General features: G+C 41.0%; 1 protein-coding gene across 7 annotated transcripts in view; it reads right to left on the bottom strand.

The window, feature by feature from the left end:
* RALGAPA2 (Ral GTPase activating protein catalytic subunit alpha 2) overlaps positions 1-12,728 on the bottom strand; it is a 328,194-nt gene that overhangs the window by 203,480 nt on the left and 111,986 nt on the right. For all 7 annotated transcript variants that reach the window (XM_086701570.1, XM_086701563.1, XM_086701564.1 and 4 more), the window contains exons 14-16: positions 11,043-11,154; positions 4,765-5,002; positions 2,173-2,337 (exon numbers count right to left, since the gene is read on the bottom strand). In XM_086701570.1, the coding sequence (XP_086557696.1) occupies positions 2,173-2,337; positions 4,765-5,002; positions 11,043-11,154 (515 nt within the window). The remainder of the gene's footprint in view (positions 1-2,172; positions 2,338-4,764; positions 5,003-11,042; positions 11,155-12,728) is intronic.

Here is a 12,728-nt window from a genome sequence, read left to right as displayed (position 1 = left end):
TAACTGACTGAGCCACCCAGGCGCCCCTATAATATAATAATCTTAAATTATTCTCATACTGGGATTAGAAAAAATAAATCACTTTCAAATGGGTCTTCCATGATAAACACCTTACTGCTAAAGGTGACAAAAACTGCCTGAGCTGCTATTCTCATTAAAAGGTGGCCTCGGGGCGCCTGGGTGGCTCAGTCGGTTGAGCGGCCGACTTCGGCTCAGGTCACGATCTCGCGGTCCGTGAGTTCGAGCCCCGTGTCAGGCTCTGTGCTGACGGCTCGGAGCCTGGAGCCTGTTTCGGATTCTGTGTCTCCCTCTCTCTGACCCTCCCCCGTTCATGCTCTGTCTCTCTCTGTCTCAAAAATAAATAAATGTTAAAAGGTGGCCTCCACACTATCAACACCTACCATAAAAGTATTCTGGGCCTTCTTAAAAGATGGAAAGGCAAGTTATTACACAATGTAAAAATAACAGAACTGAGTAAAACCACTAATAGTCTATATAGATTAGTTTTATAAAACAGCATGATACAATAAAATCTTCAGAGACCGTTGTTTTCACAGGCAACTAAAAAGATAAAAATGTGAAGTAAAAGAGGAAATACATATGTATTGCAAGATACATGAAGATAATAGATTGATCCAACTCAATAGCTCTTGTCTCATTATCTTTTTAAAAGTTATGGTTCCAAGTGTTATTAATTTTTAATACTCTAAAGGCCAGGTTTATGACTTTTAAGCGACATAGTCTAAACAGACATTTGTAAGAGTTCTTACTGATGCAATACCATATGTTGCCAGATGCCTAAGAACACTGATAAAACAGAAGCTCAATAGCATAAATGCACTGAGGATTATTGAGAACAATAATGGTGCCACCTCCATAGTGTTGGTCTAAAACACCTGCTGAGAAACTAAAATGCAATTTCTTCTATGGCTGTGCTTTGGCCAAGTAGGGGAATAAGGAGCATGCAATATACAATAGTTTGCTGCTCATTAAAGTGTGAAAGTAAAGTTTTACATAGTGTTTTGAATGATTAATTTTATTATCATTACAGTTCAAGGGCTGCGAAGGGTAGCACAGAGTCTGGGCAGTTCAGGAATGATGACACTTTGTTGCAAACTTCTGCTCTGATTCAATGAGGAAAGAAAGGAGTTTCTAGGAGTTGGGATGAGAATGAAAGTCAGTGTGTAAGCCTTCCCCAAAGTTGCCTGTTACCAGGAACAGTCTCTCCTCAAGGAAGGGGATGAAGGAGAGAGCAGGAGAAGTGGAACAGGAGGTGAATGTAGTAAGGTGATAATTACCAACAAATGCTGTAGCAAAAAGCATTAGACAGGGCTAAGGCACAATGTATTTTCGTAAAAGCTCCAACAGGATTCTAAGCCATCTCTATGAAGTCTTTACTAAGTACTGTAAAATATGTTGACTGTAAATGACTCTGATTTATGACCAGAGGATATTGTGACTTTCTGCAGTCAGCATGCTGAATATCGATTAGAACAGTGTGGTAGTACTGATGTGAAAAATGACAGGAAACTCAAATTTGTTTTAAACCTAAGTTACAGCCTCAGAGTCACTGGAGGGAAGGGGTTTTATTTGTTCTTATTAAATACTGGATACAAGCTTACTTTTTAAAGATTTCTCTTTTGGTTTTAAAAGTGTAGGAAATAAGTCCAAAAAACTGGGGGTTCTTGGTCAAGTTCTTATTAATTCTAACAGGCTAGGAGGACAACATCAACAGGCATATAAAGCTCAATTTCCCAAAGAACCCCAAAACGTAAATGTCTCCCTCCAGTCCTGAAAACTAAGTGCATTATTCTCTCTTCCTGTGTGGGAACAGTTGCCACACTAAGATTACCAATGTTCAACAACAATAATGCAACTAAGTGTGTGATTACTAAGAATCTATTTTCTCTAAGGGTCAAACAAAAACATTTATTTTCTCTCTTTTGCACAAATATCTCACTCAATATTAACATCTCAAGTTCTTTTTCACAATGGACTCAGAAATAAGTATCAAAAATGGATTTGAAAAGTATCAGAACAGATAATTAAAAGATACAGAGACATCCCATTTAACTCTGAGCGGAATTTTAAAACCTTTAAAACATTTTATTCCTATAAATCCATTTTAGATAGCAACTAGACCTGACAGAAAAAATTTAAATAAATGTTTACCGGTTGCTTTTTGGCGAACAATATTTCTTGCCTTCTCAACTCCTGGTGCCCCAGATGTGGTGGCACTCCTAGATCGCATTGGTTCAGTCACATCTGGGTGGCTCCGCCAGCTGAGAGAAAAGGATCTCCCCACAGTGGTTCCTTTCTGAGAATCTAGAACACAACCTGATAGAGGATAAGACGAGAAAAATAATCTAAAGGCTGAAGTCATTATCATTCATTGCACAGCCTGTGTTGCTCAGCAAATTTCATAAGTACAACTATATTTATTACAGACTCTCTTGTTGCATAATTAGGTACCATTTCCTTATACTTCAGTACGAAGGTTTGCACATAACAGTAATCTAGAAATTCCTGTTGCCAAAGTATTTTTCAAGCATCTCCAACAGCCTCATAACAATAATATCATTCCAATATAAAAAAATGTGAATAAAACTTTCTCAGTAAAAGAACAATGTCAAATGAAGTTATACCACTGCTGTCCGGTCACTCCAAAAACTACTTTTATAAACCACAAAATGAGAGATCCTGGCTTTAGAATAATGCTCCCTCCTGGAGATGCTAACCTCTCCACAAATTACCAAGAGAAATTTGTGTCTGTAAACTCTAATCAGAGTCAAGTGAAAATCTATGAATAATACAAAATCCCATTTTAGCAAACCTCCAAAACAATAAAATACTGCAGTTTGTAACCCAACTTGTCTGCTTTCCTCTCATATTGCTCTGGTCAAATATTTCAAATGAGTAGTCAAGGTACCAAAAGAAATACAGGGGCAAAGAGAATGAGACAGAGATTTCTGCACAGGTATGATGTGGCTGGTGGCTGCCACAAACTGTGGTTTGTTTTCACCCCCAGGTTCCTGAGAGTGTATTTTGTTTCCACAAGTCCAGTGCTTAGAAGGCAAGTATTTCCACAGTGAATACTTAAAGCCATTTTTAGAATAAAGCAATATAAGAGAGAAATCAGAAGTATTTGCCATGGGCACTGATTAAATGATTAAATTCGTTCTGTATCATTCCATCAGGAGTGTTTTTTGAAGTGTTTACCTTCCTATAAATAAACACAGCCACTCACAGACTGCAGTGAAGATGTAAGAATCAGTCACGTTAACTGTATGTCTGTATGGTGAAGTAATCACTTAATTGGCTCACAGCTCCCCACATTCACATCCTTTGCTGTCCTCTCCCACACCGACCCTGGGCTTCATCACATGACTTACTTTGGTAGCAAAACTGAGCAAGCAGAGATCTGAAATGCACTTGAAAATCTGGGCTTGCCCCATTGCTGCTCCTGGAACCTTACGTCTTTGAACAAAAAGCCTGAGCTGGCCTGCTGGGCGATGAAAGGTATACAGCCAAGTCCCTCCCATGGCCCCAGCTGACAGCTGGCCAATCCCTAGAGCTGCCTACATGATTATTTCACAGCCTAGCTGACTACAAACACAGGAGTGGATCCAGCAGAACTGCCCAACTGAGTCGAACCCAAACTAACAACTCATAAAATCAGTATCTAAACAACTGACTGTTATTTTAAGCTGCTATGTTTTGGGGTGATCTGTCACCCAGCAAAAGCTGATACAATCTATAATAAGGCTATTGTTGAAGCTGTGGTCTACTACAGCAAGCAACGTACACTTCATGAATCTTTGGAGCAGAAATTCTTCTCAGGTCTTAGGACCAGGAAAAGCTATGTATCACCTAAGCTGTGGACTGTTTTCACCTTTTGTAATCTGTGATCCTCTGCTGTAACCCTGTGAAGATCAGAGTCAAATCCAAGCCTGCCACCCCTCCCCAACAAGCAGAGGAGGCTCTCTGGCATGCATTCTGGCATTTATAACTGCTCCTATAATCCCACCCCCTTCAATTTTGCCCCCGTGACCTTATGTATTTTATCTCTCATATTATAGGTGCTTCTATGAACTGCCTCAAAATCTTTAAATAATAAATTGGAGTACAAGTGAATTAACCCAAGGACTGTGTCACAGCCTTAAAACAGTAATGACAACAAATTGTTGTCCCCAGTAGAAAACACCGCTGATGTTTTCAACCTTGATCTGACTCTAGGTCTCAAAACAATTCTTACCCAGAAACACAACAAAGCCAAAAGGCCTCCTAGCTGAATCACTCAGAAGTTTTCCACTTTCTGCCTTTCCTAGGCAGGCAGTGGAATAAGTCCTTTTAGTGTGGTGCCTTGAGACGGACTTGCCTAGCTTTGATTTCCGGCTTTCTCATGTATTAGCTACATGACCTTGAATGAGTCCATCACCATGGACTCTCTGTACTTCAGTTTCTCTGTCTGTGACATGGGGATGATAGTATCCACCTCAGAGGTTACCATGAGGGTGAAGACAGATAATGTGTACAAGCAGTAGCCATTATTATATTATTGTTGCTACCACTGCTACTCCCTTTCAGCATCCTTAAGAGGTCAGTGTGCTATGAAACACAATCCAACACCATCAGTGAAAAGATACTGCCCACATGGCTGGTTCAGTTTATTGTAAAATTCCATGTGTTAATTGCCTCCATGTACAAATACACACTCCTCCCCAGTCTCCGACATCGGGTGTTACCCTGTAAGAGTAGAAGTACCTTTGCCTCGCTGCTTCTTTTCCTTTTGTTCACTTAATTTGTCCAGAGGTAGGTTTGTCATCTCAACTCCATAAACAGTTCTCGCGAGCACTGCTGTCAACGAGTCCATGATGTTGGCCCACTCAGTTATGAGCTCCTCCCATTCCGTGAGGGAGGACAGCACGCCAAGAAAGTCATCCCAGAGCTCTCGAGAAATGTATACACAGAGGTTTGCTCGGATCCACGCCACCATGAGCGTCTGAAACCAACCAGCCAATTAGAGACTTTAATCGTCCTCATTTGGAAGAAGAATTTTTAACAAAATATTTTACTATTACTAAAATGAGCTTTAAAACAATAAAAAGCACTTGATCCTGTTTTTCTTTTAGTTTCTCAGAATTCATTTGATCAACTGAAACCAGGATCTGAGCTCGTGAGAAATTAGTTACCATTAAGAACAAAGCTCCTGACTGAAAATCCCTCTAGTGCCTGCGGCTGGCCCTGGCCATAATCGGGAAGAAGACAAAGCTCTCAGTACTACAACTATTCTGCTTCTTGGACAGCTCTCTCTCACTCTCTACAGTGGCTACTTCTAGCATCCTCTTCACAAAGCATCCTCTATGTAAACTTCCAGCTCCACCAACTCCTCCCTGCTTTCTAGCAGATGAACTCACTGCAGATTTAAGAGAAAATAAAACCCATTAAACAAGCCCCACGAGCCCCATGTGTTTGCCCAGCTTCTCCTCCACCTCCAGGCTTTAAGTGAAGAGAGTCTCCTGCTCCTCTCTGCTTGTTCCCACCTCTGCTCTGAACCGCCTCCTTGCTCTTTGTGTTTCCATGAACGCTGCCTCTCCTTTTTCTCCAATCTATCCTACTAACCCAGCTTCTCCCCATCAGCATTCAAACATTCTCCAAGTCTACCTCATCTTAAAAACGAAAAATAAACAAAAAAGTTCCCTTGACCCCAGATTCCTCCCTCTAGCTAGAACATTTAAAGCCAAACTTCTTGGAAGAATGTCCCATACTCACTGCATGTATACCTCCTCATCTCCCTATTCCACCAACTGCTCTGGCTTTCTCCCTTCCTATGCCACCCCATCTCTGCTGGGGTTCTGGTCCCCATTCTTGTGGCTCTAGTTACCACCTGTAAAATTCCTCTGAGTCTCCATGGTTAGCCCAGACCTCTTTGGTTTCCTGACCTTGTTGATCTGGGTACTAGACAGCTCTACTTGCAGTCACCTGCAGGCATGATAGTAAAAAGAATTCAGTACTTCCACTGAGATTCTTCCAGTTCCTTGACCTGGTCTCTCCTGCTCCTGGCCTTTGCATGTAGCTTTCCTTCCTCTCTTCCTTTCTTTTTTGGCTTTTTATCTCCCACTCATTCTTCAAGTCACAATGTGGACATTACTTCCTCCAAGGTGTCCCTGACTGTCACCCCACCCCACCTCTAGTAAGTGGCATCCATTCCCACCATTGTCTGCATTCCCCTATTAGAGCACTTTCCTTGAGCGTCTACTCACTTCTCCATGTCCCTCCTCTAGCCTATGTCTGCAGTACTACAAGTGGTCACATGGGCAACCCCACCAGACAAGTGTGCACATATTCTGGATATCTCCTCACCTTGAAATTGCCTAGTTCCCTCTCTCTGCCCAGATATTCCACACCCTTTAAAATTCACATCAAAATACATCTCCCTTGAAAGAAGTGCCAAGTCCATGTCAGGTGAGCCCCAAAGGCTTTCTTAATCTTACTACAGGGCATCTTTATACCCAAAGTTTGTGTGACTTCCCCAATCCATTGTCAGACCTTAATGTTCTTGTTAAGGTGCCAACCTGCAAATATTTCTGCCCACCCCGGATGCAGACAGACCCCCGCAGTTGATGGGGGTTGTCCTATGCATGGGATAGGGATAAGCTGGCTTTTTAATTAAACAGAAATTTTTCTTTAAAATACACATAGGAGGGGATATGTAAGTGGCTCAGTCGGTTAAGTCAGTCCAACTTTGGCTCAGGTCGTGATCTCATGGTCCGTGGGTTCGAGCCCCATACCAGGCTCTGTGCTGACAGCTCAAAGACTGGAGCCTGCTTCCGATGCTGTGTCTCCCTCTCTCTCTGCCCCTCCCCTGTTTGTGCTCTGACACTCTGTCTCTCTCTCTCTCAAAAATAAACATTAAGAAAAAAATTAAAAAAAAAAATACACATAGGAAAACTCTGAGAACTAGAAAATAGTCTGTAATTATGCAGGCCTGTTTTGACCACTTGAAAAATCATACTTAAAGTGACTCCTTATGCAATGTACCTTTTCTCTGTGTTTCAATTCATGTTTACCATACTTTTTAAAGGGGCAAAAATGTGAAAGTTGAGCTAAAATCATTAAATATATTGAAAACAAGGTTTTAAATTTTCATACTTACAATCTGATTCTAAGATGGATGAATTTTTTAAAATTAAGAACAGTGCAAAAGAAAAAATAAATAATTTTATCATTCATTATTACTAATATTTTATTAAGTATTATTTATTGTGATTATAATGCCATCTTCTGTTTATTCAATTTTACACTCCTTTTTTCAAAATGAGTTTGAGGGCATTACCATAAAGCGCATATACACAATAAAATTAATAAATAGTAGCTCAAAAAGATAATCTTAGCAGAGTAAGGGGAAAAAGGAGAAACTGGCAATGTTACCAGCATTCAGTCTCACGTCTGGTTACAGCACTAGCTTCAGATTAAAAGCAGAGTTTTTGTGTGGTAAAAGACGCCCTGTATTGGGAATCTTGCATTGGCTTCACTTTATTGACTAATTATAAAACAAGCACAGAACAGTGACTTCCCACAGCTTATAAAATTCATCTTAGCAAATCTCACAAACATGTATACACAGACCTGGTGAATCGTCCCCATCGTAAGTCTCTGCTGACAACACCTGAACCCAGAGCAAAACAGTAACATACAGTGTGTGGGTAAGGGGTGGCACCTGTGTGCACGAAGGCAGGGTGCCCTTTGAATAAGTTATCCTTTTCGAAGAGGAGGAGGGAAAGGCAGAGCCCCAGACTCTGGGTTCTGTCACTAACTTGATTTGTGACCTGGGCTATTTACTTGGCTTTTCTGGAGTCATTTTCTTTCTCATAAAAAGCAAAAAGCCGAATAAGAGCATCTCCAAAGTTCTTCCAGTGCTGAAATTCATGTTTTATCAAACTATGTAAAAAAAAAAATACATGTGTTCATAAGCCACTCCTTTTCTTACATACATTTCCTGGCCAGCCACTTGTTACATTTCTCTACTCACCACACTTGGGGGACTATGTAATTTTAAATACTATACTACTTCTAGTAGAAGGAGCATGGTCCAAGTTTCCTGATATACTTTGAGAACTTCAAGCATAAGGTCCTGTTTAGCACTGATAACAGTGCTAACCATTATTTGGTAAATATCTAAATAAAACTTAACTCATTTGAAGGAACTGTGTCAACCCAAGTTATCTACTGATAGAGAAAAAACTATACGTTAGAGGAAAAATTTGAAAAAGATAAAAGGATAATGGCAACTCAAAATTTCCTGTCCCCTTTAATACTTTCCTTATTCAAATTTTTAAAATCAAGCATCTGGCAATTGTAGACGTCTACATAAGCGAACAAATAATAATTTGATGGCACATTTAATTTTAGAATGGAATCAAGATGATGCCCACTTCATTGCCTGGTAGAGCTGTCCAGACCTTTCACATTTTTCTCCTCCCTTAGATCCCACAAAGGGCTTGGGAGGTCAACAGATGATCATAAATCCCAGATGAACCTGCTCTGATTCTTAGGACAACCCTGTCCTTTCCTGACTGTGACAGATTAGGGAAGAGACTCAGAAAGGCAAAGTGATTTGCTTAAGGCCACACAGCCAGGAAGTACCAGAGCTCGGTACTCCGTGTCTACCTCCAAAAAGCTCTTCTTCTCTCCACTATTTTATGGCTGCTTCTTAATTTAAACATTCTTCCTGATCCATGGCCAAAATAATAATGATGTCATCAAAATCAACAATCATGGACTTAAAACTAATTTTCTTTTTTTTTTTTTTTAATTTTTTTTTTTCAACGTTTATTTATTTTTGGGACAGAGAGAGACAGAGCATGAACGGGGGAGGGGCAGAGAGAGAGGGAGACACAGAATCGGAAACAGGCTCCAGGCTCTGAGCCATCAGCCCAGAGCCCGACGCGGGGCTCGAACTCACAGACCGCGAGATCGTGACCTGGCTGAAGTCGGACGCTTAACCGACTGCGCCACCCAGGCGCCCCTTAAAACTAATTTTCAAGATCTGACAAGATCCTCCATTAATAAGGGGGATTTTTCTCCCAAATCAAAACTAATCAAATAAACAAAAAGTACAACTCCACGATAGATTCTTGCTTAATTCAGTGACAAGCTCTTGCTCCAATTCCAACACAACCAATAGATGCAGGGCCAGGCAACTGGTGAGGAATGAGGACCAAGCACTCACTACCCTAAGCCTGGCTTCAGCCCACATCACTTGGCAGCTACAGTCCTATCAGGGCTGGGAGACCGAGAAGAAGGTGCCGACAGTGAAACTCTCCATGAGAGTTACGGTAAAGTGAGCAGAGTGTTTGTACATCCAGACGGGCAGCAAAGCAAATGGTCTGCACCACGCCTGAGGCAAGGTTGAATACACACAAAAGGATGGGTAGACCACTTCATATATCTAATAACTAAGCAAGGCAATCAGAATAAGAGTGATTATCCTATTCCGAAGGCAAGTGAGGACATGCCAATTATTTCTGCAGCCTCTCATGTATTTCTCATCAAGCCAAGATCATTCAATCCTATTAAACTACTAAAAATTAATATGAACAGTTGGGTTCTCCTGTGTTACAATAGGAATACATAACTTTATTTAAAGAACTAGTTTCTCTTTGTGCCACCTTCATCGCCATATCCTACCTTTTTCTAGATATGCTCTTTGTATACATCTCCAAATCCACCTTCGAGTCAACAGAGGAGGGAGGTTGACTTCTCCTCCCTGCAGCTATCACTTCCAGCTCATGATCCACAATGCTATCTCCTACCAAATTATTCAAAGCAGGCCCATCTATTGTATGAATGCCTTTATTTATATAGAACATCACAGTTTTCCAGTCTTTTCACACTGTTCTCTTTCAGAAATGCTTCATAAATTCTGAGCATCCCATAAATACTAGTGCTTTCTAAAGCAATGTTGCAATAGTCTACCACCCTCAGGACCTTTAAAACTTCCATTTCCTATGCAATTAGTTCATCATCTGCCTCTTTTCTTCCCCTGAGGGTGATGTCAGACTACTCGCATTCTTGACCCTTCTCACCCTGTGAGATGTAAGAAACACCCATCTCCTTGACTCTCTGCTCCCACCTAAGGCCCTGTTCACCTCATTCAGAACTTCACTTCTGTAGTTCTCCTCTCTCTCCCTCCAAGGCTGTCCTCACTGGACCATGCCCACTGGCAAGCAAACAGACTTCAAAATCACACACCTTAAACCTTGTCCTCCATGTATGCTGCCCAGTCAGCTGGCTCTCCTTTTCCTCCTCCCTTCCACCTCTGCAAAGTCCTGACTATACTTGCTACCTCTATTGCCCAGGTCCCATTTTCTCCTCCATCCACTCTAAGTGGGCCTCATTCCCCTAGAACATTTACAACCACCAACATCTTGTCAAAACCAATGGTGAACTGGTCGTTCTCCTCTTACTCAATACTTATCTCCAGGCATCCAGACACATACTCTGCTAGTTTCCCTCCCAGCTCCATGGCCACCCTTTCTCAGCATCTTCGGCTGCCTCCTCTCCTCCACCAATCATGGAGATGGATGGCTCTTTCCTCTCTAGGACACCTATTCTCTCCATGGTGACCCTACCCAGTCCTGTGACTTTAAACACATAGCCCAACATACCAACAGCTCTCACAGTTTTATGTCTAGCCTGAACCACTCCCTGACCTTATCCCCATTCCCATGCTTCCATTTACCCTTTACTTCCTCAAATCTACCTGGCCCTCAACCAAGGACATCAGCTCTTGTTATCTTCCTAATTTCTACCAACCTCAACAAATCAAAAGAAGTAGATGGCAGACAGGTGGGAAGGCCTAAAAGAAACCTAGTTCTAATTGTAAAAAATAGATTACAACCTTCAAGACAAAGCTAAGAAGGAAAATTTCTAGAAGTTTAGTTTAATGTTACTCTTAAAATTTTCAATGATTAAAATTATTTTGCTGTAAAATATGATTCATTTCTTACATTTGCAGTGTTTTAATAAAGAAGACTTACCCTAAACAGTAACCCTGCCAAGCTCTGGGCAAACAAGTCCTTTATTTGTTTATCCTTTGGCTTCTGCATGACAGCTTCTGTTATCCTGAGTAGTATTTGCAACATCTGTTCCCTGGGCCACCCAAAATAAAAGCTCATATTATTAATCATGTCTCCAAAGCACTTTCATTTATAGGTACAAGAAATTCTCTTAAGAATTCAGCAACATTGGTAATCAGAGTAGAAGTATTAACAATCTGAATGCCAACTATATAACGAATACCATATTTTATCAAAATAAACCACCTTATGTTACAACAGTTCTAAAAATCCTGTGCCCACATTGATTGGCAGGATAAAACAGGTATCATCCTAGCCTGATTTTATCCCCTTCAGACAGGAAGGCAAGACTGTCTCTCCAACTACACCAGTCTGTTAAAAGTGTTCAGTGAATAGCTATGCCCACATGAACTTACACAGCACCCTTAAGTTTTCCCATCCATTCTTTTACTTAACCTGTGAGGTCTCCATATCTATCTTTGTGGTAGGAAATAAAATGGACATTCTGGTCCTCATTCTGGGGAGATACACAGTCAGTATCATACTATGACTAAACTCCAGAGGAACTCACAGGTAGGGGGGTTTGGAAAGGTCACTGTTGTTCACTGTGAGGCATGGAGCTTTGTGCCTGGAAGATGCTAAGTCTGCAACACAGGGCATGAAGACACCAAATAACACCGCTAATTAGGGTAACAGCAATAAGTTGTTCAGAACAGCCAAAAGGTATTTTTTTTTTCTCACAGCTAAGTTACACTCTTCATATTAGAGTTTTTGCTCACTTTTTCTTTTCTTCAATTCTCTACAAACCAAGAACACTGTATCTTTTGTATATAAGGGAGGTCCTTTTGTTCTGAGGGGAATCACCCCTTTTAACTTCTCCTTTGAGGTCTTATACACTAACTGCCTGTTCACCTTTATAACTTTCTCCTTGGTCTACATGCTCTTTAGTGATAAAATCAGGAACTGGACAAAGTAATCTAGTCTAGGTCAAATGAACGGATCTCCAAATCATAGTTACTTTATACTTTTCGCATACCCCACATATTGAGACAGTATTTTCCCTTAACATGACATTGAATCTCATTAAGCTTCTCATGGTACAATGACCTCTAAGGGTTTCCTGACTTATTTGTAGCTGACCATTTGGTTTTCGTCCCAGGGTTATCCACTGGTATACATTCATAACTCTGCTCTAGTATTTGCCTCTGCTGCATGCTGTCTACAGGTTCTAGATGGAATAAGAAGAGCTGGCAAGCCATGGGAGATCTTGGGCACATGTGTGTGGAGTAGACAGCTTAGAGGAGAATGAGGGAAGAAATGGTGCAGAGCTGGGGGCAGCATGTCCCTCACCATATTCAGGGTACCCAGGCCCCTGTCACAGGCCCTGGTGTCACCACTGCCTGCTCACATTTATGCGATGCTTAAGACAACAAAAAACAATCCTTTCCACACGAATGGTTACATATCCATCCTATGAACATGAAGAGAACAAGAGACATAATTTTCAAATAAAACCTCAGTCATGGGAACTGCTATCAAAAAAATGCAAATCTGACCAAAGCAATGACTGACAAAGACACAGGGTTAATTTAATTTCTGAACCCATGAAAACCTGGCAAGCCATGAAATTCCCACACAGAGTCTTCT

The sequence above is a fragment of the Puma concolor genome, chromosome A3 (genome assembly GCF_028749965.1).
Source record: "Puma concolor isolate L17-30 chromosome A3, mPumCon1.1.hap2, whole genome shotgun sequence".
NCBI classification, from domain to species: domain Eukaryota; kingdom Metazoa; phylum Chordata; class Mammalia; order Carnivora; family Felidae; genus Puma; species Puma concolor.
This window is presented reverse-complemented; position numbering and strand designations above follow the sequence as displayed.